Source organism: Drosophila pseudoobscura, chromosome X, assembly GCF_009870125.1.
Source record: "Drosophila pseudoobscura strain MV-25-SWS-2005 chromosome X, UCI_Dpse_MV25, whole genome shotgun sequence".
In the NCBI taxonomy this organism is placed as follows: domain Eukaryota; kingdom Metazoa; phylum Arthropoda; class Insecta; order Diptera; family Drosophilidae; genus Drosophila; species Drosophila pseudoobscura.
Window position 1 is genome coordinate 43,484,862 of NC_046683.1, and position 24,058 is coordinate 43,508,919.

Genomic DNA, 24,058 nt, shown 5'->3' on the forward strand with positions numbered 1-24,058 from the left:
TGAGTGACGAGAAAGCGCAGCAGGGTGGCTGGGAGAAGGCTGAAATGCCTGTTGGACATCAGTTGGCAGACGTAGTGCTGCCGCGCCTCCCACGCCGGCTCCGGCCTCAGGAGGCAGGCGCAGAAGACTGCCTTCTCGGAGGAGATAAGCCATCTCCTTGGGCATCCAGCTCAAGGAACTCCCGCGAGGTAGTTGATTTTAATAGTTTTATCTTTCAATCTTTTCAACATGCCATCTAAGCGATTACGCTAGCCAAATCAAACCCTTTGTTTTCTCTTTGCTTCTTTCTTTTCCGCGCGCGCCGACCGTGCGCACTGCGCAGTAGAAGGGAACTTCGTTTTTTTTCTTTCCGTCTCTTTGGCGCCTGCGTCGGCAGAACTTTGTTGCTTTTTTCGCTTTGCGTGGGCGCAAGAGAGTAAGCAACAATTAGCGCTGTGATTTATTGAAAAATCTATAAATTATCTATTATTATCAGGTAAGTGCAGTGTTTAAATAAAAATTTGTGTTGTGTGTCCAGTAAACAATGCAAATATCAATTGTATAAAATGTTAAATTTGTGAAAATACAGTGTTCACATTACATTAATGTTTCGCTGCATTCACATTGTGTGTCTTTATTCTTCTCGTATGCTCGGGAATAAAAGAAGAATAAAGAAATAGAATGTAAATCCGAGTAAGCGAATTAAATTGCTATAATCTGCGGTGGGCACGAAATTAATTGCTGCAAAACAAAGAACAAAACGAAAGCAACAAAAAGTAGCCCTCGTATGCGAGGCATGCGTTTTGTTTTTGCTGTTGGTGTAAATTAACAGCCCACCGCTGATCTACATTGCACATTGTTTTTTTTTTTTGGCGAAACAACTGTTTTGCAAATTCTTTTCATACAATTGAACCAAATTAGTAGTAGCTTAGTAAAATATACATACATATGTAAAGGAAAATAGCTGTGGTGTAATTGTACATACATACAGTAGCGGACATCTAAATGTGGACAGTGAAAATATTTAGCATATTTTATTTTTTTACATATTTTTTTACGTTTTTTATTTACATTTTCAGTATGGAAAATACACCCACGCAAAAAATGAAGCGCTTTATCTTGGATGCAGAGCGTAAGTATGTATATCATTTACGTGATCAATACATTAAAATACATAAGTACTTAGCCCTAATTAACGTTGTTTTTACAGAACCTATGCCAAAGGAACAGCCAATATCGCGTAATGTACATGTATTTTTAATTACTTTACGCACTATATTAGAGCAGAGCAACGTATAATTGCTGCATTTAAAAGTAATTTATCGATTTGAAAGTTTAAAGTCCATGTATACTAATAATATTTCTTTTTTTTTATTTCAGAAGAAATTGTCGAACTAAAATCAAAAATTGACGTTCTAACGGAAGCTGTGGCGGAGGCGGTGACCCTTATTATATTGCAAGGTAAAAAAGATCCAGAGGCAGCAGACAGCCAAATTTGTTTCCTGATAGAATCGACGGTGGAGTTGGAGCAATTCCACGGATTATAACTACGGAGCTCACAGATTACTTGAGTGGTAGCATTTTCTTCATTATTTTCTGTTATTAGATAAAAAAAATTACGGAACCTAGTGGGGACGAGACCATCTATGTCCAACTGCCTAAGAAAAGTGCTGCACGAGAGGCTGATGTTGGCGTATTATTTGGATGAAGCCTCGGAAGAAGTTTCAAGAAATGTAGGTCTAACAATACCTTAAAGAAAACATAATAATTAATTAATTTATCCATATTATTTCAGCGGCGGTAAAGTTGAAGAATGAAAGATCAAAAAACCCAGATGAATATTAAATTTTCTTGAATTTAACAGATTGAAAAACTAAACATATTAATGTACTACTTTTTCGCGTAATTCATCACTGATCTATACATATGTATATGTACCTTTTTTTCTAAAATCATAGCTTATTAAATGCATGATTTTTCCGCATTGCCAGATGAAAATGTCATCGACCATGCCTTAAGACATCGCCATGATAATGCAGCGTATGGTGTGTCATCGCTTATGTCATCGGGGGTAGTGACGCTGTCATCGACGTGTCAGCAGATGAGTCATCGAAGGCCCGTACTGCAGGCGAAGAGTTTTGTGGTGAACGTGGGAGCGATCCTTTCCAACGCCATATTCTCGATCAGCATCAACAACCGAGACAAGCCATGCCTGTCTGTTTGACGCCTGGTTCTCAGAAACTATTCGAGCTATAGCAACCTAATTTTTGCAATGACGGAGTCTGTCTGTGATATCACACTGAATCAAGATTCTTTCAAAATTTGTTTATGTCCCCTCCGCCTCACAGAGATACGAGAATGCCGAAAGCTGGGAATCATAGAGAATTATCATCCGAATCTGGATCAGAGCGGATCATTATTATAGCCAGAGTTAAGTAAATATTTGCCGTGTCTACGGAACCCCTTCCAAGCGCCGACTCATTCTCTCTCACTCTTCCTCGTGAGAGGGAAGCGAGACAGCAACAGTTCTTTTATTTTGACTGACTGTTGGACGACTTTGTGATCGCGTCGCTTGGACACCTGGAGAGCTGAAAGCTTAGACGTGACAAAGATAGGCACGATCGTGCAACGATCGTCGTGGGTAAGCGTTGCTTTCTGTCGCTTACTCCTTCAGACGAGATCGCAGCTTCACTATCTTCTCTCTTCTTTGGCTCGGCTCTCACAAATTTAAGTGCTCTCTCTCGCTCTACCCTACGTGCCTGCATAAACCACTATCGCTGATCTCTCATGCCCTGGTCTTGCACTTCTTAGTGGCTGACAATGCCTTTAAATTCGAATTTTTACCAGAGAAAAAAGAATTTTGACAATTTTTCTAACATTAAACGACATTCGGAGACTTTATCTCTTTCAGAATAATGTGCTCCTCGCAAAGGCATGGAATGATGTAACTTTTATCTCCATACCCTTTCTCTCGATCTTTGTAATTGTAGAATCAGCTGTGCTTCGTCTAGCTGCTCCACTGGCAAAGCTAATAATCCGAGAAACGAGTCTCTGAGTCACACAGCCTGGGCACCGCAAAACAATATGGAATATCCCCTTGGGCCAGACGGCCGATATTCTGGCATAAATTCGAAAAATTTAATCCTTAATCCCCTCTCTCTTTAACTGATTGGAACTGTCCGTTCGGTAACAAAATCGCTTAAAAATACTCTCACAAAGCGTTCGATGCGGTCGATGGTAACAGCTTGAGAGCCCAATTCTAAAAAGAAACATGATTCCTATCGGATGCCAAATGACTTTCAATTGTCGCTTTCAGTGTCCACCTTTTCTCCTCCTTACCACCCATACATTTTAAATGGCCCTGATCTTAAAACCATATTAAAAGAACTCTTCTACACCAATTCCTTACAGTTTGGGATTCACTTATATTTCGTTGTTTTTAACAAGTTACAAGCCCCAGCATAATATGAGGCCAGTGGATATTTGGTTCAGTGTCAGCTGGATAAGTTTTTTACTTGTTGCGGGAGTCCAGAATCCAGAGTCCTTTCAGCTCCTCTAGATGTCTGTGGGCTGTCGGCGATCAGTAATTACTGAAGATACAGACACTGTTTCAGTGTGAAAGCTATGGGAGGTAGCTGAAAGATGCTCCTGTGGCTGTACCCTTGCCGCCCCTCTACACCCGTAATAAAACTGAGCTTACTTCCTTTCTGAAATACTTGTATTATTTATTAAGCTTATACACATATTACACGCATATTTTGTTGTTCGTTTGTTTGTCGATTAGGTTTTGAGTTGTTTTCAACGGCTGTGTGTGTGTGTGTGGGGGGGGGGGGGGGGGGGGGGGGGGGAGGGGGGCACACTATTCGTACAATGCCAGCTAATGTATAATTCGAAATTGATCAACATCCACTTGCTTGCACTTCCACTATCAACTATTATTGTAGCTTGCTAATTGAGATTTGGCAAAACGAATTGTTCGAGAATATGAGGAGCGCAAGTGCTGTAAATTATTGTTGCTGATTGTTGTCATATATAAAAATATATATAATATATACTCGTACATGTGTATATCGTGTATACAATATCAAGCAATTTAATTTGTTCACATTATCGAAAGCAGTCTAAATTATTTGTTATATCATATATAGCAGCGTTCAAAATTAGTTTGGGGAAAGTTTGTTATGTTTGTATTTATATTTCGAAAATAGACAATTCCAGGGCCTGAGGCGCCCGAACAAAGTGTTTAACATAGGTATCTTTGCCGCTATATATTACAATTCTCGTTACGCGTTACTCGTTACTCTTTACTCGTTACTCAACAGGAACTAAGTTGAAATATTTATCATTCTTGTTATTTCTTTTCATTTTCATATTCTATCAAAAAAATTTGGCATTTCCAATTCGATCAAACCAATTTCGATTGTATAAGTTTTCGTTTCTTAATCATTTTTGGAATTTTCGCTTTTACAATTACTAATCAGCGTTCGTTAAATATATAATAATGTGTGTATATGTATGTATATATGTATATATTTATATGTATTGTATTTATGTATGTATAATTTAGTTTTTAAGTTTTGTTCATTTTTATGCAAAAATTATTAACAAATCACAGTAAAAAAGCAACAATGCTAGAAAATCGTTTAATTTTTGTTGTTGTTATTAGGTCTATGCATACATACTCGTATATTTATGTGGCTATGGCGGTCTACAGCTGAATGAGGCGTGCCTAGAGAAGTTCTTGAAAGCAAGAGATGTGGGGAAAAAGGGGAAACATAAACATAAGTTATATAACAATAAATAAACACTTTGATCGATGCCAGCCATTAAATCAATCATGTGATTCAGCAAATGGAAAAAAAGCAAAATGGAATGGTCTCTTTTTCATCTGCCAATAAAATCAAGTTAACACTTACAACTAAAACAGAATAAACCATAGGATAATATTCGCATAAATTAGGAATTGGGGGGTAAACGGAACGGATCCGCTTCAGTTATGAGTATGAACGAGTATGAACATTTGGAAGGGGAACTTGAAGCGTACAGAATCCATTTGGATGCACAATGCAGGAATACAATGAGAGACTGCTGTTGGTGCGGACGGGGTAGGGCTGCCAGCTCGGGACATTCGTGGTACACTCACAAATTGGTTCTGGGGATGCTGGAGTTATCTGGAGAGACCATGCCATGAGCCAGCCCATCCATTGACTGCTTACAGTTTAGAGAGAGAGAGAGCGTTACATGCTTGGAGATTATTTACACATTGAGATAGATAATCGAGGGTAAAAGTATCATTCGAAAAATATACACACAGATATACAGATATAGACACAGGACTAGGGGCATGAGCAGGAACAGGAGTAGTTAGTCCTCCACGTCCTGACGCTGCCTGTGGCGATGCAGCAATCAGCTGCCCGCCACGAAGCGCGGCTTGGCCAGATTCGCCTCCGACTTGCCGTCAGCGGTCAGCTCCTGCAGCTCAATTTCACTGAGCAGGGCCCAGTTCTCGCTGTCGGAGTGGACATGCAGACGCAGCTCCTTGATGGCCCCTATTTTTGGGTCCAGCAGGCCCTCGGCAACGCCCAAGTGGTCAAAGGAGCCCACTACCAAGTAACCGTCGGTGGTGGTGTTGTAGTTGCTCCACACGGACGAGTTCTCGCTAAGGGTGTCCGCCGGCAGCAGCTCCACGGTGGTGTTGTAGAACCGGTCCGAGGGATGCTCGGAGTTGCCGCTGCGGAAGAGGTATCGTCGCAGGAGCGTAGGCTGCTCAAAGACAAACTGCACCAGGTCACCAGGCTGCGGCAGCAGACCCCAGAAGTAGGACTCTCCGCGATAGGCGCGCTTCAGCAGATAGTTCTTGTACGGCGCAATGTTGGACTTGACCAGCGCCGGGGGGTTGTGGGTGTGAGCATAGTACTGCGGCACCTTGCTGCCAAACTGCTTGTCCTTCAGCTTCTGGACCTTTCCTTTCAAAGAGGAACTGGTGCCGATATGCTGGAACAAAGACTTGCGGAAGTGCTGCCAGTACTTGGCCTTCTCCTGGTTGCAGTGCTTCTGGTCCTTGTCCGTGCGACAGACCTTCGACTCGATGAAGTATGTGAGCAGCCAGTCGACGGGCTTATCGTTGTAGAACATCTGGAAGTAGGTGATCAGGTAGGGCAGCTCGGCGCTCTTGAACATCTTGCCAATGAAGCCGAGCTGGCAGAAGTCCAGGACAAACCAGGCCGGCTGATCCGGCTTGGTCAGCGCGCTCTTGATCAAGGCAAACTTTTTCATTGTGGTTATAAACTGGCGCTTGGTCAGGATGTCATCCTCCAGCTGCACATAGAAGGTGCCCTTCGAATGGGCATAGGCCATCAGGTAGGCAAAGTCCAGGTTCTGTTTGCTTCGCCACTTCACCCGCTCCAGCGGATCGTTCAGCGTGATGCGCAGCCGCTCAAAGTTGGGATAATAGCTGGGCGCCGGCGCAATGATATCGATAAGTCCGCTTTCCACATGCTGCTCGAAGCTGGTCTCGATCTGCCGGGCTATTAGCTGCACCGCCTCGATGTCCGTCTCGCCGATGTACACAATGATGAGGGTCTCGTTCTGCTCCTCCTCGTTCATGTTCTCTATCAGATTGTGCAGAGTCCCCAGAAGATAGGACTGCTTCTCCCGGTGCACGGTGGGGACCCCCAGAACGATGCTGATATCGGTGCGGCCCTTGCTCTGAAGGTAGGCTGGACGTAGGGAGCCCGCATCGTCCAGGAGATGGGGCAGAAAGTGGTAGGCGTTGGGCAGTCGTATATTCTGGCCCCTGGCCATCGTGCCATTCCATCCCCCACCTTTCGCTGCGTGCGAGGCATTCCTCAGCAGCTGTCTCGCCTCGGGACTGAGTCCGTCAAGCAGATTGGCCACTGGCAGTGGCGGCGGGGGACTGGGACTCGCCGCGCTCCCGTTTCCCGCCTGCAGCTGGCCCAAGTACTGCGAGAGCAGGGCCACGTCTTCCTGTCTGGCTCTGTACATGGACTCCAGGTACTGCAGCCGCATATGGCACTCGGCCAGGCGCTGCGTCAGCGACTGTTCGGTGGATAGTTCTGGTGCCATCACCATCAGTATCACAATGCAGGGCGCCAGCACGAGGGCCGTCACAATCAGCATACAATTCCTCTGCCTAATCTTGAACATTTTGTCCAGTGGATACGATACGTTCTTTCACTGCCTCTGCCTCTGCCTTTGCCGTTGCCTTTGCCTCTGGCTCTGACTATTATATTAATTAGCCAACTGTTTGCTTGATGGCTGCTCTGCTTCCGCTTGGGGTTCGTTGTGGCGCTTTTCCCTTGGGGCGGCTGTCATCCTCCTCGTTCCTCCGATGACTAATGCAGGCACTGCAACAAAAACGGCATTAGATGGGTTGGGCTTTGGTTGGGGGAGGAGTCTGGGTTGTGGGTTGTTGGCGAAGGTCGCAACGTTTAACAGCTTTCTGTTGCTGTTTCTGTTGCCGTTTCTGTTTCGCTGCTTCTGCCTTACCCCAGCCGCTGGATTAACGATGGAGGTGGCGGCAGCTGTCGCAATTCTCGCCACATGGCCTGGCCGGGAGCAGGGAGAAGGAAATAATAATATTTTGTTATATAATACGTACTCAAGACGATGACAATCGACTTACATGGCCAAGAGCCCAGAGTGCAAAGGCGTTGTCCTTGTCGCCGGGATTCGATCGGTGGGACTGCTGAAAATAAGAAGGAGGGCGGTTTATAGCTTGTTTTTGCCGGTTCAGTCTCCTACTCGTACAGATATGCATGTACATATGTAGGGTATCAATTGGTCTAGACTCGATTGGAGGGGTCACATGGGGAGGGTATTTTCAAACAGGGCAGAGTGTGAATGAATGCAGGTGGGAGTGGTTTTCGTCTATTTCAGGAAGGGTATCGGGCAGTCTCCCCCGGCTCGTTCTCCCACCTTTTGGGGCAAGGTGTGAACATTAGCATTGCCCCGATCCGATCATCAAGTTCGCACTCGTTTCGGCATTTTGGGGAAATAAACCAAATACCCAAGCACGCACACCCCACCCCCTCCTGCACAGGCCGCACATCGCGCACAACACTCACATTTAATTGCTGAACAAACGGCCAAACGAGTAAACATTAAATAGGAACAGATTGAACGTAGTTTTGCTCTTTTTGTACGATGGGTGTAGTCCCCTCTCCTCTTTGGCCTCTCTGACCCTTCCCCACTACATATATGTTGCTCTGCCGTCGTTTTTTCGCCATACGTTTTCGCTCAGGTTTGGTTTTGCATCGCTTTCGGATCGCATTGGCTGGCTATTATGTAAATGTTACAATTGGTTGCCACACGCACGATTGTTTCATATTGCGTTATTAACACGGCGGGGAATTTCGGTTAATAACGCCCCCGAGAGCACAAAAAACAACAGGCGGGTCCGAGCAGCTGCTCGCGGAACAAAAAGTGGAACAAGTGAGTGGAAAAAACGAGTGGAGCAGCGACGTCGGCAGCGCTGCCATCCGTGATTGTGTTGATATTCTACACTATTTCTATAATGGTGCATTGGACAGGAGGGTGTGTCTATAACGCGTCTTAAAAAATACTGAAAAATACTAGAAATTATTCAAAAATTAGCATTTTAGGCATTATCATTAGCATTAATTCTCAACAAATACTTTAAAAAGCTATAAAAAGAGGCAAGGTGTGACCTAAAAGCATAGTACTCCGCTCGACGAAAATTTGCACCATCTAAAAGTGTCAAAAAATTCGATAGGGAAAAAGTGAGACCAGGCGTACAAGCACTAAGGTCACACTGTTTTGTGTTTGTTTACAAACAAAATCGCTTACAAATTCAAATTTTGCAACCAAGAATGTATTCTCAGACGGACACAAATAAGCAATCAACATGTTTTTTATCTCAACATAAGTTACTTAAATGAGTACCGGGTGTAAAATTAATTATAGAATATGCGGTAAAAAGATGTGTAAGTTCATACAACGAATATGTTCCAAAGGAATTTGCTGGATCGGATACCAGGTCTTCGGCTCTGGCATTCCGCCCGCCATGAGACCAGGCTCAGCCAGCCAGCCCAAGGCGAATTTACTATAAGGTGGTGTCGTCCGCTGTAATGAAGACTATCCACATTTTTAACTCGCTCTCTCGGCTTTAAGAGAGACAAGGAGTAAAAATAGATAGCAAACGATTGACGTTCTGCACTGTCGTAGCAAAGCCACTGCAGTTACATTTGTTCCTCCTGACTGTAATAATGATCCATTTTCGAAAATCTAGTAGATATGGTCATTCTCTATTATTCTGTGTTTTTAGTTTCGGATTCGTATTTTCAAAATTGTGAACGCCACAGATTTTCGATCTTTGTGGGAAGGAATTCCAACAGGCAGTCGAAATAAAACAACTGTTGCTATCTCGCTTCCCTCGCACGAAGAAGAGTGAGAGAGAATGAGTAAGCGCTTGGAAGGGGGTTGCCTACCCACGGAAAATATGTTCTTCACTCTGGCTATAATAATGATCCGATCTGATCCGGATTCGTCAATCTGGTAGATATGATAGTTCTATATGATTCTCTTTCGGCTTTCGGCTTCCTCGTATTTTGATAGTTTCTTCAAACTAGGCGCTAGACGTCGAACAAGAAAAATATCAAGATCAAGAATATATATACTTTATATACATGCTTTAAACCAAAAATCTAAAATACCGCTATGCTCTTCGAGTACCGGGTATACAAATTTGATGAAAATGTGATAAAAGTCCTATGAAGCTAGTGATATAAAACCGCATATAAAAATAGAGGGATATGATTTCTGATTGATGATTGAGAACCACTAGCTTAGCCCATTGTCAACCAGTGGGTTTTAAATTAGAATGATGAAACTTGAATAATTTTAGCGCAGTTCAGGATAACGATATCGTGGTGTTTTCTGTTTTAAGGTAAAGAGAAAGGGTGGACCTACAAGAAGAGTTTAAACACAGAATTATTTTCCGCGGATAAACTACAGCCGATCACCTTTTTAAATAGAGGGGGGTCAAGGCGGCTAAGCGCGTTTTTCCATCGGTATATTTACGGTATATTTTGAAAATGAGCCGGTATATTTCTGCCGGTCAGATGGTATATTTTATCATAGGCGGCAATAACAAGACAATAGCGTGAAAAAAATGTATTTAACTCTATTAAATGGAACTGGCTATGCATTTAGTGTGGATGGTAAGCAGAAAAACAGTTTACACAACATGGAAACCCACTTACATCCCGCACTTGCTAGATTACATGGAGCTGCGAACCAAACATCGGCTAATGGGTGCTCTCGTCGGCACGGCGAACACCAAAGGCTGGAGCCCCAATCAGTCCAGTGGGTATTGCTTTGTGTTTCCATACAAACAATTGAATTTCAAAAAACCTTCTTCTTTATAGCTCTTCCCGTAGAGCTCACGAAATTCGAGACACAATTGATCCTGGACGAGGGCATAGCTCTGCTGGTCAATAAATCAAAAACATTTAGTACATCTCCTACGCCCAAAGAACTGGCGGAATATAAAGCCGACCTTAAAGAGCGTTTGGAGGGCCAGGCAGATGCCCTGAAGGGGGAGAAACTACGAGAGACCGAGCGTTATATGGACAAGATTCTGCTTGGAAAACGCAACAAGTTGTTGAAGCAGGGTCTGTCTACGGAAGGTAGTGAAATATGAATTATAAAATAAATGTATCTGTACTGAACCTTCTGTATTCTTCCTTCCAGCTGCTGCCTTAGACGGAGAGGATGTGCTCAAGGAAGTGGCGGACAACTTCAAGTTTGACCTACAGAATGCGCTAATGGAAGTTCCCTGCCAACACCTAAGCAAGCACAGTAGGTTTTATTCGAAGATTTAAGGCCCTTTAACTACTACCTCTTTTCCCACAGCTGCGGAAATTATTCCAGGACCAATTGTGGACACCAGTTGCATCAGGTACCGAATATTTCGGGACCTCTGGCTGCGGGGAAAGTTCGTGACTTCCGGCGAGGCATTCGGCGCAGATTTTCTAGTCTATCCCGGAGATCCCCTTATCTACCATGCCTCGCACATCGTGATTGTACAAAATACCTCACCGATAAGACCCTTGGACTTGATTGCTAAAGTCCGTCTCTCGGTGATTGTGAACAAGAGCTGCGTGTTTGCCTATGAGAAGAGAGGTGAAGGAATCACCTATCAAACAGTGGCCTGGTCCAATCCAAGCAGGTAGAGTGAGTGGCGGGTAAACCCAAAATATTGAGGCAAACTGGATAGAAACAGATAACCTCTCTCCTCTCCTCTTACTCTTACTCTCACTCTCTCCCTCTGCCTCTGCCTCTCTAACCTTTCCTCTCTGCGTTTCGCTGTCTTGCTCAGAGCAGAGGAGAGCAGGAGCACAGCCGTGTCTAGTGCCTCTGGTTTAAGAGTTTGTTGCTGAGCACATGTGTTAAATTCATTTACGGTATGCAATGTGATGCGATGGGTTCCATTCCGTTCGGAGCTCCAGTGGGAAAGGAGGCAAAGACTAAAGTATTGTTCAATTAATTAGTGATACATGCGTTGGCCTGCAAAATGAGTTGAATTTTGCGACCCCTCCTACTAATACTTATGCAGGCCCCCACGAACACAGTCAGGCGGAGCCACCGCAATATGCGATAGGCATTTGTTTTCAACAAATTTGTGCTGAATTCTTCATGTTTTTTGGTTTTGTTTTAAATAGAAACAACATCGATAAGCGGTCTGACCGGGCGTGGCGTGGCGGGGAAGGCCAGCCAAAGTCGTGCCGTTCGAATTTCTGTCGAGCATTTTCACAGTGGGTCGAGTGTCACTCTGGTACTTTGAATTACATTATGCATTTTTTTGAGCTCTTCATTTCATGCAGGTGCATTGTAATAGGAGCATTTATTCCATTCTGTGCAACTGGTACCAACAATAAACAAATTTCAGCAAGCCCAGAGGAGAATGGGAACTTTTAGGCAGCTTCAAATGAAATGTGGCCCACTGTCCTCTGCACACGCTCATTCTACTTCCCTTCCATGCCATGCTCTCCTCTAAAAACAAAGCACCAACTCATGCCACACTCTTCGCCATGCTCTCCCTCTCTGCCAGCATTGCCAGCTGTAAAATACGCTCACTTTAAATGCTGATTGGAACGGTTAAGGCATTACAAACAGCACACAGTGGTCAAAATAAACATTCTTTGGCTTTAAGTCGGTTAGTAGAGGCCCCGTTTTGCGCTAATAACAGTGAATGACGCCCAAATAAAATGTGATCCATATTTCTCCTGATTAGGGGTCTATAACTAGAAAATCATTTTATTTAAACTACATGCCCAGAATATGGGCATTTTGCCCAGGGTGCGTTTCTCATTTTCTCATGGTCCCGCCACAAACAGCATCAAAACAGAGAAAATTGTAATCTTGAATTCGCGCCGTTGCTGCCGCTGCGTTTTTCGGGTGGGTGCTCACTTATTCTACTGCTTCTCAGCGCACTCAGAGACAAACAAAACTCTGGTCTCTGAGAGGTGGAAAGAATGGATAGAACTCTCCCTGGTACTGGATGTTACTCTACTCGACTCTCCTCTCCTCTCATTGTGTCTCCCCTGCCTGCTTGCCTGCCTGTCCGCCTGCCGTTGAAAACCAAAACAACGGAACGCGGTCTCTGCTCTTAAGCGGGACTTGATCTGCATATAAAAATAGGGTCAGAGCTATCTCTGAGATATGTCAAAAGTAACAGGTGATTGGGAAGGAGAAAAAGAGAATTCAGAGGGCGTAAGAGCGAGCCGAGCCGGCTTTTCTCTCGGGTAGTTGTTATTATTGTTTACAGGATCTGTTGATATTTCGCTTTCTAGCATGCATCCGACTTTAAAGAGGTGGATTCCAATTCGAAATCTAACTTAAATTGTCTACTCCCGTTCAAAATATTTTAAATTTCATTTTTTAAATCTTGAAACGAAAAGTTCATATTTTTACCATTTTTATCATTTCTTCTGAATCTGATGTGGTGGGGCATCAGATTCATGCATACATATGCACATATTTGTATCTGAAAAATTGTCGCTGCACAGCTGTTTCCACGTCTTCTTAATGTGTGTAGAAGGGAAACAGTATTTCCATTATTTAATATTTACCACCTTTTATAGTTTTGTTTACTATCTTGGTCCGCTCCCTGCCTAAAAATACTCTTCTTTAGTGAACGTTTCACTTAAGTCCGCTCGCATCTGGCAATGCCGTTTCACAACTGTACTTCAAGAGCGTTGCCAGCGAGCGCTCACACAGATACATGCCATGGTATGACTATGCAAGGTTCGGCCATTTTGCTCATCAGCTGGCCTAAGTTGTTTTCCACCCTCTCTGCCTTGCAACAGCACAAGCAATATCACCAAAACGATGAAAGCAATGGAGGCCGCTCGCCAGGTCGGATACACCTCACGAACTTTTCTACCGTGGGAACCACCACCACCAGCACAACGAAGCGAAGCGTGTGCATGTATTGAGCGCATGACCAGAAAATATTTTCTCCCCCGTATAGAGACAGAAAGTCGCCGCGCTGGCAGCAACAGAGCAGAAAACGTAATTCGATCGAAGCGATTTGCTCAGCAGAGCTCACAGTGCGAGTTTTTCAGTTGGCGAGTGGACAGTGAAACAAACAGAAAGAAATAGAAAATCAAGAGTCAGGAGAAGTGAGAAGTGAACGAGAGGGGAAAGCACCAACTGCAGACGGGCAGATTTTCTTTGCGCTCCGGTGAGAAGATAATTTCAGCAAAAAAGTGTGCGCTCCGGGAGCGGGAAAAAATTAACAGAAATAACGCCAAGCACCAAGAGACACTAGGTTTGTTATAAAACATTTAAAACGGAGAGTAGATGGCGAGAAAAAACGAAATGCGTGGCTCAGGGCTCGACTGTACAATTGTGGATAAAACGTATATATGTGTGCGTGTGTGTGCCTGCGCGAGTGTCTGTGCCGTTTTCAATGAGTATTTTCGTGTGTTGGCGCGCTATTTTTGTGTGATTTTTCCCAGCAACAAATTTTGAAACAATTTTTCTCCCCACGTCGAAAAAGTCATGCTTTATGGCGGTCGGGTCGGTCGGGCGGTCGGTTGGTAGGTTTGGGGGGGGGGTGCCCAAAAACAAATTCTTGGGAGCGCTCACACATGAGTTGTCTCGCTCTCACGGGGGCTCCAACTCTCGCGAGAGAGCGAGAGCACACGAGCTGTGTCTAAAAGTTACACTAACATCTGGTTACTCTTTACATTTTTTTCAGTTTCGTGAAAGCGCCGTGAGGAGGGATAGGGATTTCAGGATTCGCGAATCCTGAACGAAACACTTTTTCTTCGCCCCCACTTTTCCTCCCATCGCTGAGTGAACAGCCGTCGTGTTGGAGACAAACAGCAGTGAATACAACCACAACGCTGGAGAGGAACAACAATTGTTGGACTTGGACACGACAGCCCTGATGTCGTTGCCAATGAATTCGCTGTACTCGCTCACCTGGGGCGATTACGGCACGAGCCTGGTATCGGCCATACAATTGTTGCGCTGCCATGGCGACCTTGTCGATTGCACTCTGGCCGCCGGGGGACGCAGTTTTCCGGCCCACAAAATAGTGCTCTGTGCCGCCTCGCCGTTCCTCCTGGATTTGCTAAAGGTAAGCGAGAGTAGAGTGTGGAGAGAGCTAGAGAGAGAGAGAGAGAGAGAGAGTTGTGTGGAGTCGGGGCGACATAACCACAAACGTGGCCAGTCTGAGATTTTGACTCGCGTACAGTTTGTAAACAGAGAAACCCATCGCAAAAATAGGTTAATGTTTGGAGCGCGGCTCCCACAAAAGCATTCAGAGAAACTTACTCACACGCACACATGCACACACTTACAGATGGCAGAGCATTCGCTCTTCCCTGCTCTGCTCTTCTCTGCTCCAAAAATACAATTCTCCGTCTCATACTTTCTGTTCAGAGATTTTGGTACAAGTTTTCCACTGTCAATTGAGTTGAATGAGTTGCGCACTCTGCGCCGTCGCCGTCGCTGACGTTGCCAATGCCCCACACAGGCCTCGTTCTGGCCCCTTAACAGTTCTCATTTCTCCCCACCTTCTGGCCCCCTCTCAGTTCTTATTTCTCCCCTGCTTCTTATCAACTTTTCTGTTTTTTTTTTTTTTGTATTTCTTATTTTCATAAAGTTACTACATTTGAGAGAGTGAGAGAGCGAGAGGACAGTGAGAGGCAGAGCGATAGAGAGTGTGAGAGAGCGAGAGAACCAGTCCGTCAAAGCAGAAAAAGCTGCTGCGCCAACTTTCTGTTCGAATGTGTTAGAGCGAGCGCAAACGAGAGCGCCAAAAGCATCGAAGCAACGAGGCGACGGCTGCCAGAGTGTTGGTATAGTTGTTGGAGCTTTAGCTTTTGCTGTTGTTGGGTGCACACGAGCGCGACCTCTTTTCTGCTGTTGCTGGCTGAATGTACAGTTGAACCTGTCGATGGGGGGATTGTTCAACAGTGAGGCCATGTTTTTTTCAAATTTTGTATACATGGAATGATTGTATGAATTTTCCTCAGTCCGCTGTAGTTTTTATCGAAAATTACATTTACATGTCCTAAAATCATTAGAATACATACATATGTACATATGTATTTACGTTGGGGGGGCTTTTCCCGCTATTCAGTCGAATCAGATTCTTTGAGACCATTGTTTCGCATGGCTAGAAACCCTCTCTTATCATACGGATGACCAAAACAGAGCACTGGCGGCCAAACACCTGACGCCGGCATCAGTGAAAAAAGTAAACAGAGCGTAATTTTTAAAAACGGCGCTCAGAGTCGACGGCGGGGAAATGTCAAAATGCTGCTCTTATTGTTGCTGTGAACTCTGCAAGAGTCCAAAATCCGTCGGTCGCCAGCGAGATGTGCGGCGTACTGATCTCGTTACACTCACACACGCGGCCAGAACACATGGAGGTTTCTCTTTGTTGCTCCCGCTCCCTCGCAGCGAAATGCAACTGAGAAAAATCGATGAGCATGTGGAATGAATGGAACGGTGGTGGGTAACGTAACGTAGCAGGGAGAGGAGAGGCACACAAGGCACCACAAGCCACAAGAGCAGCAGCAGAAGGGAGTGTAGAGTTCAAAGAGCGCATCATGGAGTGGGAGCGGGAGCGGGAGAGGGAGAGGGACCAGAACAGAGCAGAGCAGTAAATGACATTTAAAGAGATGGCATTGGTTTTGCTCTGTGTGTAAGGCTCGACTTTGCAGCAGCGAGCAGCGTTTGCTAATTAAACGTGTTGAGCGCGAGACGGAGACGGAGGGGTTGAGGGAGAGGGAGAGGAGTGCGCTCTTTTGAGCTCTGTTTTCTTTCGTCAGCATCTCCTCGTCCTACCTCCTCCAATCCTGCTGCAGAATGTGCAGAGCGGGAAAAGTAAAAGCCGGTTGGCATTGGCTTTCTTATGTGTGAGTGAGTAGAGAGTGCCCGTCTCTTTTTGAGTTTCTGTGAGAGTACGAGCACGTTGGGATTCTATCTCCGTCGTTGTCTGTTTTTGTTTCGGTTGGGTCTCGTCTCGGCATTTGTCTTGCTCCACGCACTTGACGCGCTCAAACCCCCCTTCAAACGCCATCGTTTTGTTGGCACTGATTTATTAAGATTTTCATTTGCTTTTGCCGCTCCTTTGAAACCAGTTTATTCTTCACATTTATGACGAATGCGATTTTCATTTGCTTTCCCTGATATCTTTTATATTTCATAGAACACACCATGCAAACACCCTGTGGTAATGCTGGCCGGCGTCAATGCGAACGACTTGGAGGCACTACTTGAGTTCGTCTACCGTGGCGAAGTGAGCGTCGACCATGCCCAGCTGCCCTCCCTGCTTCAGGCTGCCCAGTGCCTGAATATCCAGGGACTGGCGCCTCAAACCGTCACCAAGGACGACTACACCACGCACTCGATCCAGCTCCAGCACATGATACCCCAGCACCACGACCAGGACCAGTTGATAGCGACCATTGCCACGGCCCCCCAGCAGACGGTGCATGCCCAGGTTGTCGAGGACATTCACCACCAGGGACAGATTCTGCAGGCGACCACCCAGACCAATGCAGCGGGACAACAGCAAACGATTGTGACCACGGATGCGGCAAAGCACGACCAGGCGGTAATTCAGGCCTTCCTACCGGCACGAAAACGGAAACCCAGGGTCAAGAAAATGTCACGTAAGTGTAATCAAGGCAAAGCCCCAGTCTCAGAGATTTCATCATCAAATCTTTCCACACTCCAGCCACGGCTCCGAAAATCAGCAAAGTTGAAGGAATGGATACGATTATAGGCACACCGACCTCATCCCACGGCGGCGGTGGAGTGGTGCAACAGCAGCAAGTTCTTGGCGAGAACGGATCCGAGGGCCAGATGCTCACGTCGACGCCTATCATAAAAAGCGAAGGGCAAAAGGTGGAAACGATTGTGACCATGGATCCGAACAACATGATACCGGTAACGTCGGCCAACGCGGCCACAGGCGAAATCACGACGGCAACAGGCACCACTGGCACGTCCGGAGGCAATTCGAGCGGTACAACATCCACGCCAAAGACCAAGCGGACCAAACACCCGCCCGGGACAGAAAGTAAGTCGCAGCATCCGTCAGGAAGGGACTAAAGTCCTTAGTCTAAAGCCATATTGGTCGTTTCCGTTTACAGAACCTCGCTCTCGCTCTCAATCGGAACAACCTGCTACGTGCCCCATTTGCTATGCTGTCATACGTCAGTCGCGGAACCTGCGGCGCCATCTCGAGCTGCGGCACTTCGCCAAGCCTGGGGTGAAGAAGGAGAAGAAAAGTAAGTCCGGTAATGATTCGACACTATACACCAGCGCCGAGCTGAACACCACAACAGAGGGCGACACTACTGTGGGAGAAGGAGAAGCAGAAGCGGGCCTGACGCCGACGAGAGTGATATCGAATGCGTCAGTCGCCGGATCGGCCACCATCCTGGCGCAGAGTGTGCTTCCCCCGCAACAGCAACAGCAACAGCAGCAGCAGCAGCAACAACTGCAGCAACAGCACCATCAAACAGCGCAGCAGCACATGTCCACGTCAGCAATGGCGGGTGGAGGCCAGACACACATAATGGGCGTCAATATCAAGCACGAGGGTGGCAGTGGGGCTGGCGGTGCGCAGCAGCAGGCGCAGCAGGGCATGCAGAACGTCATACACATTGTGGGCGATCAGGTGTTCATGCCGCAACAGCAGCAGCAGCAGCAGCAGCAGTAGCAGTAGCAGTAGCAGCATCAGCATCAGAATCCAGATTCCTGGCTCCTGCCTACAGCCTGTCGCGCCTTTCATCATTCCACCTACCCACACACATACACACCGCACACTCATCCACATGTACAGTCGTACACGCATACAGAAACGTTTTGTAAATAACACCAAAAGCAAAAATCCCCGTGATCTGATCGATTTGTCTTCATATCCCGTATATTTTTTTTGCCCTCTTTTACTGCGTAAGTTTTTTTTTCCAAGCTTTTCAAAATTCCATTCCTTAATCGAAAATCACTAGTAGTATGCAGTATTTTCTTGCATATTTGAATAGAAAGAGATAAAGAGAAGCGAAGAGAGTATAATTTCAAAAAATACTCGATTTAATTTACTTAAATAATTGTAATTAGTGTCGCAAATATATTTGTTGTAAAGAATAGCTGTACAATTACAATCGCAGATCGAAATCAGTTTAAGCTGCTTTTTTTAACTATTATATAACCAATTGTTTAATAAAATATTATATATTTTTTTATATAACAAACAAAATTAATCACTGCCTGTGGCACGGACTTCATTTTTTGTGTGCAATGCTACGTTTTTTTCCATTGGCTTTTGTTCTTTGTGCAAGAAAATACTGTTTTCCACGATTCCTAACTATTCTTTTCCTAACCCGATAAACCTTGAATGAGTTTGAAGAATTGTCCATTCAGTGTTCGATGTGTTTTCATATTTTTTTGAATGTGTTTTGTTCTGTTTTTGGTTTACCCTTGTAAAAGTTTCTAAACTAAATGTTTCCATTTCGCATTTAAATCTCTGCATCTTTTTACTAACCTATTTTTTACACTTAACCTTAGTTTAGTCGTTTCACGATCTATCTGATCCAACATTCCTAACATCCCTAATGTCACACTCATCCACATCTGCACCCACACTTACATCTACATCTACACACACATACTCGTACTCGTACTCGTACATCTTTCCCCTACTTGTAGCTTTTGAAGGCCGCGTTGTTGTAGTCTCAGGTGAGAGAGAGAGAGAGTAAGAGAGAGACAGAGACAGTGACAGCCCGTAGTGTCGTCCGCCATATCTATAGCCTAATCTTTACTATTCGCCTTTCAGTAGCTCCAGCCACAAAGCAAAGCCAATCTTCTCATCTGCTATTCCTCCTGCCTTCCTTTCAGCATCCAGTGGCAAAAAGTCGGGCAGCGGCACCTCCGGTTCGGGTTCGGGATCGGGCTCTGGTTCGGGTGGGAGTGCAGCGCTGAGCTCGAGTGCAGGAGGAGTCCCCCAGGTACAGACGGTGCAGTCCCTGCACACGCTGCAAGGTGTGCAGGTGAAGAAAGATCCCGATGCCCAGCAACAACAGCAGCAGCAGCAGCAACAACAACAACAGCAACAGCAGCAACAACAACAACAGCAGCAGCAGCAACCGACAATGACAGTGACCACCACCTCGTCGGGAGGACAAGTGCAGCAGCAGCAACAGCAACAGCAGCAGCAGCAGGTTCAGGTGCAACAACAGCTGCAGCATCATCAGATCATAGACTCGTCCGGCAATATAACAACGGCCACGACGAGTGCCCAGGCGGCGGCAGTGCAGCAACAGGCGGCCGGTCAGCAGCAGCTGGTGGCCCAGGCGGCGGACGGCAGCGAGAGTGGGGCGCCGATGTCGATTGCCCAGGTGCAGACCCTGCAGGGGCATCAGATCATAGGCAACTTGAATCAGGTGAATATGACTGATTTCCAACAACAGCAGCCACAGCAGCAGCCACCACAACAGCAAACACAACCCCAACAGACGCTCTGATCGGACAAGACCGAAACGTAGAATCTATTATTATAATCTGTTCTACTCGTATATAAACTGCTTGCGTAGCTCATTTCTAAACGAAGGGAAAGTCAAAACTGGCTCTCGATGGACGGCCAGGGGCGGGTCTGTCCCCGCTCTTGCCGTACACCACGAGCCTCTAGCTATTACCATTTTGTTGTACAATTCAATGACCTTAATTGTTGATTTCGCTCTACCTACACATACCTATTTAGTTTCGTTGCTAGATTTATGTTTAAGTGCGCTATGGTTATCGGATATGGTTATCTGCATATTGCTATTTTAATTCTGGATACTCGTAGTTTGATCCACGTCCCAATGCTAGAGGTACGCTAGTCAGACTCTGAAACCCCCTGAAAACTTGCAATATTGCGTAGTGTGTCTCTTTCATAAGGTTCTCCTGCTCAGCGCCAGCGCCAGGGCTAGCGATAGCGGTAGCTCTGCCTGTCCTGAGTAGCAGCACCTTGGCTTTAAAGTTTAAACCAATTTAGTTAAATATTCGTACTTTATTTACATAGATAGCTTAAAGATTTTTAAATAATCGTTTCAAGAGGGAATGTGCTTGTGTAAGAGCTCGCTCCATTCGGTGGCCCAATCGTGTCTGTGTCAATCAACCAATCAACCAATCAAAAGGCCTTGGCTTTGACGTTTCCCTGGTTAAGAACTATGCGCTCTAATTGTAATCTTAAACCAAAGACTATACAATACCAAGATGTTGCATGAGCGACCAAAAAGCTATTAAACTAAAACTATCTTGAAAATTCGATTGGAAAATTCTCTATTAGATGCGTACATTAAATTTATCTAAAGCACTCATAAATTTTTTTTAACTATTTCGGCTGAGTCCCCACTTTGCCGCGCCAAAGACATCAGCGACCACGCTTGTATTATTTCTCTCGAGACACACCGACTCGACGGTGACCGAGGCATTGACGAAGCCGAGTAGCATTTCGGAGGCGAAGGTAGCGTAAAAGAGAATTGAAGTACTAGCCCCGCGCGCCCGTACCATGAAGCGTCAAACGAAAATTGAAAAAGCATTTGCTCCTCATGCAACGTCTTGGTATTGTATAGTCTTTGCTTAAACCCAACAAATTTTTTTTATATATGTAGTATACATTCATATATTTCCTAACTTTAATAGTTGAACATTTTTTTTGAACCTTAGAACCCTTGATCCTTGAACTCCCCAGAGCTCGTTCAGATAGATGGAGTGCCTCCTGAAATTATGATTTAATTGTGTAAATTTGAGCGCCACGAGAATGTTCCATCTATCTGGAATTTGTAAACCTATTTTTAGTCTTTTTAAATACTTAAATAAAATTTAATTTTATTTAAACAAGAAAAAAAAAAACCAGAAAATAAACCAAAAACTGTTTAAACAAACACAAAATTTTCAAAAAGTATTTTTTTATGTTCGAGTATTTGTTTTGGTGATGGCGAATCTATATACTTTATACTTTCAACACTTTCTTTTTTGGTTCATTTGTAACATTGGGCATGAGTAGAAAATTAACTTGCACGCTAATTGTTTTTTAAGTTTGACACAAGGAACTACTGATTGAACTGGATCTGTAGTCATACCAAACGAATGGTGACTAAATGGACCAAAGGACCAAAAGGCACCAACACCACAAGGACAAAACCCCACCCCACAACACCCCACCCCACCCCACGCAACACCTCCTCATAACACAACACATAACCAGATCATTAACGAATCGTTTTATCTTGTCTTCTTCTCTCTTTCTCGCTGCCTCGTTAATAACTCACCATCTAACCAAATCAAAATCAAAATCGAATCAATATCGAAATCTATTTGTATAAAAACTGTGTTCATGCCATCAATCAATCCATCATCAACATCAACAACATCAACCATCAATGAAACAATCATCAACAGGGCAACAATAAGAACATTTTGGTCAAGAAGGTTTTCATTTTGAAAGGAGGTAACAATACGTAATGATGATCCAACGATATGACCAGCGGCCCTGGAGGAGGCGGGGGGAGTGGGCAGCCGGCGCACAGTAGTGCGACGGCAGCTACGGCAACAACAGTGAGCAGCAACAGCAGATGCAACACACCATCGACAGCAGCAGCAACATCGACAGCAGCAACAGCATCATCTGGCGCAGGAACACTTCAGCGTCGCATACTGCGCGGCCATGCAGCGCAGACAACCAGCGGCGAGCGTGTTCTGCTCATCAACTACGTGCCCCAGTCGGGATCCCAGACGGGATCGGGAGCAGCATCCACATCGGCTGGCTCCAACCACAGCACGTCCCAATTGCCCACTCGTAAAATCCTCCAGGCCAGAGCCACGGCAGGAGCAGCGGCGGCAGCAGCAGCTGGGGGAGGAGCAACTGCATCTTCCTCGACTGCTTCTGGAACATCCACATCCACGCCAGCTGTCTCGTTTGCCGGTTTGGGCTCTGAGGTGACGGTTACGTTGACGCGAACCAATCAGCGCGCCAGCGTCACCAGTGTCACCGCCGCTGGTCATATTGTACGGAACCAACAATCAGCTTACCACCAGACAACGACCACCGCCACAGCATCGACATCGACCAGCACAACAGCCATGCACGAGCCGATCCAGCACATAGCAACGCCAACGACGCCGCCACCTCTCGTTTTCACTCATCATCCGCATCACATCCACTACCATCAGGAGGATCAGCTGGTGGATCATCATCAGCTGGAGCAGGAGCAGATGAATATCGATCATAATCAGCAGACGGAGGCTGATCAGTTGATCGAGTACGATGGCGGGGTAATCGAAGAGCAGCATCACCATCAGATGCAATTGCAGGAGGATCTCCACGATCCGCAGCAACAGCAGCAACATGAAGTTGTCCAAGAGGTTTATCTCCAGTAAAAGAAATCCCAAAATAAATACATATATAGATTATACTACTACGAGTATATACCGCTAATAGAGATTTAAGTAATATTAGATAAGTTTTAGCTATTGGAAGCCACTCCCAAAATGTGTTGGCGAGAGATGCAATCGGTTTTAACGCTGTTTATAGCTTTAATTCGGTAATTTTTGAAAAAAATCCAGCAATAAAAGAAGGTTATTCTGTTATAAGACTTACCAAGTACTCGGACATTTATTATTTTGTTAAGATTCACATTTTTTCTCGCTAGAGAAACCTACTTAAACCTACACATTTTGGGAAAGTCCAATTCATATACTGTACATACACGTATTATATCAAATATATCTAATTATAATGATTATGATCCAATATAGAACATAGAATATAATGAATACCATTTTTAGACTTGTACATATATATATTAGATATATGTATATTCTGTGGCAAGTAGGAAAGAATTTTCAATTGAAAATATTAAATTAAAATTTACAGAACGAAATGGAAATGGAAAAATTCAATTAAATAGTTGATAAAATTGACAGATTATTTTTGTACCATACGAATACCGATATTTATAGAATTAGTTTACGACTTTCGATCCAGCTATCTGCACATTATAATTAACCGTTTAATGTGCATTATTTATGGTTCAGTTGCAGATCAAACAGCAGAACGTATAGAAACGTAATCAATTGTAATATACGAATATCAACTTCAATCTAGAGAAAAACCGAAAATCCAAAAAACCGAAAAACCGAACCATTTCCCAAAAATTGTAATGCGATTTTTTGAAACTGTTAAGGCAGAAAAGAGCCCTTAGGATTACAAATGGAATAGACCGACACATGCGCGTCTTATCCACAGGCAAAAATATTGATGTAACCCGGTTTTTGGGGCTAAGGAAATAAAGCGAACCGTTCTACTGAAAGTAAAATCTCATTGAATTTCTGTTATTTTCTGCAACTCTGTGGACAGTAAAAGGTAATTAAAGCTTTGGGAGTGTACTCGAAGTTGTAATGAAGCAAAGAAAAGTTTGAATCGGCTCCCAGCTTCGTGTGTCCTTCTGCTCTTTTCAAGGTTCTGCAAGGTCCAGCATCAGGAGGCCATCTTCTGGTTCCGGTTCTTGCTAGAGTTCGAATG

General features: G+C 44.8%; 4 protein-coding genes and 1 long non-coding RNA gene across 16 annotated transcripts; 4 read left to right on the forward strand and 1 right to left on the reverse strand.

Annotated features, from left to right (window-relative positions):
• The first annotated feature begins 255 nt into the window (after positions 1–255).
• LOC26533190 (uncharacterized) lies at positions 256–1,853 on the forward strand. Of its 7 annotated transcripts, none has more exons than XR_004469877.1 (6): positions 256–475; positions 1,059–1,115; positions 1,190–1,293; positions 1,360–1,440; positions 1,586–1,712; positions 1,775–1,853. It is a non-coding gene; the product is annotated as an uncharacterized lncRNA (long non-coding RNA). The 7 variants fall into 7 exon arrangements; XR_004469875.1 differs by having other exon boundaries at positions 258–475; positions 1,059–1,111; XR_004469876.1 differs by having other exon boundaries at positions 264–475; positions 1,059–1,111; positions 1,190–1,224; positions 1,363–1,440.
• A 1,826-nt stretch (positions 1,854–3,679) lies between these two features.
• On the reverse strand, positions 3,680–8,525 carry Mgat4a (alpha-1,3-mannosyl-glycoprotein 4-beta-N-acetylglucosaminyltransferase a). 3 transcript variants are annotated; one of them, XM_033382339.1, is made up of 4 exons: positions 8,067–8,525; positions 7,625–7,684; positions 7,489–7,547; positions 3,680–7,346 (listed from the first exon to the last, which is right to left on the reverse strand). In XM_033382339.1, exon 4 carries the CDS (start codon positions 7,144–7,146, stop codon positions 5,386–5,388), a length of 1,761 nt encoding a protein of 586 aa, XP_033238230.1. In that variant the 5' UTR covers positions 7,147–7,346; positions 7,489–7,547; positions 7,625–7,684; positions 8,067–8,525; the 3' UTR covers positions 3,680–5,385. The 3 variants fall into 3 exon arrangements, with proteins under 3 accessions (XP_033238230.1, XP_015042613.2, XP_033238231.1); XM_015187127.2 differs by having other exon boundaries at positions 7,625–7,687; XM_033382340.1 differs by having other exon boundaries at positions 3,680–7,547; positions 7,625–7,687; positions 8,231–8,525.
• Positions 8,526–9,923: 1,398 nt separating this feature from the next.
• On the forward strand, positions 9,924–14,375 carry Tsen34 (tRNA splicing endonuclease subunit 34). Its single transcript, XM_015187129.2, has 6 exons — positions 9,924–10,181; positions 10,240–10,326; positions 10,389–10,649; positions 10,714–10,821; positions 10,876–10,921; positions 14,228–14,375. The coding sequence occupies exons 1-6, from the start codon at positions 10,133–10,135 to the stop codon at positions 14,244–14,246; spliced, it is 570 nt and encodes a 189-aa protein (XP_015042615.2). The 5' UTR covers positions 9,924–10,132; the 3' UTR covers positions 14,247–14,375.
• Positions 14,376–14,399: 24 nt separating this feature from the next.
• On the forward strand, positions 14,400–22,126 carry Trl (Trithorax-like). 4 transcript variants are annotated; one of them, XM_015187131.2, is made up of 7 exons: positions 14,400–14,611; positions 16,694–17,159; positions 17,225–17,569; positions 17,643–17,866; positions 18,095–18,124; positions 19,386–19,934; positions 21,937–22,126. In XM_015187131.2, exons 1-7 carry the CDS (start codon positions 14,420–14,422, stop codon positions 21,997–21,999), a joined length of 1,869 nt encoding a protein of 622 aa, XP_015042617.2. In that variant the 5' UTR covers positions 14,400–14,419; the 3' UTR covers positions 22,000–22,126. The 4 variants fall into 4 exon arrangements, with proteins under 4 accessions (XP_015042617.2, XP_002134763.2, XP_015042616.2 ...); XM_002134727.3 differs by lacking the exon at positions 18,095–18,124 and having other exon boundaries at positions 17,643–17,780; positions 19,390–19,934; XM_015187130.2 differs by lacking the exon at positions 21,937–22,126 and having other exon boundaries at positions 19,386–20,736.
• LOC6900369 (protein roadkill) lies at positions 21,984–23,852 on the forward strand. Its single transcript, XM_033382344.1, has one exon. It carries the CDS (start codon positions 22,015–22,017, stop codon positions 22,912–22,914), a length of 900 nt encoding a protein of 299 aa, XP_033238235.1. The 5' UTR covers positions 21,984–22,014; the 3' UTR covers positions 22,915–23,852.
• The last annotated feature ends 206 nt before the right edge of the window (positions 23,853–24,058 follow it).

Coding starts and splice junctions, on each gene's coding strand:
- Mgat4a (XM_033382340.1), bottom strand. CDS start 7,146: ATGTTCAAGATTAGGCAGAGGAATTGTATGCTGATTGTGACGGCCCTC.
- Tsen34 (XM_015187129.2), top strand. CDS start 10,133: ATGTATTTAACTCTATTAAATGGAACTGGCTATGCATTTAGTGTGGAT. Junction 10,327..10,388: donor CTGGAGCCCCAATCAGTCCA/GTGGGTATTGCT, acceptor TCTTCTTTATAG/CTCTTCCCGTAGAGCTCACG. Junction 10,822..10,875: donor CCAACACCTAAGCAAGCACA/GTAGGTTTTATT, acceptor CTTTTCCCACAG/CTGCGGAAATTATTCCAGGA.
- Trl (XM_015187130.2), top strand. CDS start 14,420: ATGTCGTTGCCAATGAATTCGCTGTACTCGCTCACCTGGGGCGATTAC. Junction 17,160..17,224: donor CAGGGTCAAGAAAATGTCAC/GTAAGTGTAATC, acceptor TCCACACTCCAG/CCACGGCTCCGAAAATCAGC. Junction 17,570..17,642: donor ACACCCGCCCGGGACAGAAA/GTAAGTCGCAGC, acceptor TTCCGTTTACAG/AACCTCGCTCTCGCTCTCAA.
- LOC6900369 (XM_033382344.1), top strand. CDS start 22,015: ATGACCAGCGGCCCTGGAGGAGGCGGGGGGAGTGGGCAGCCGGCGCAC.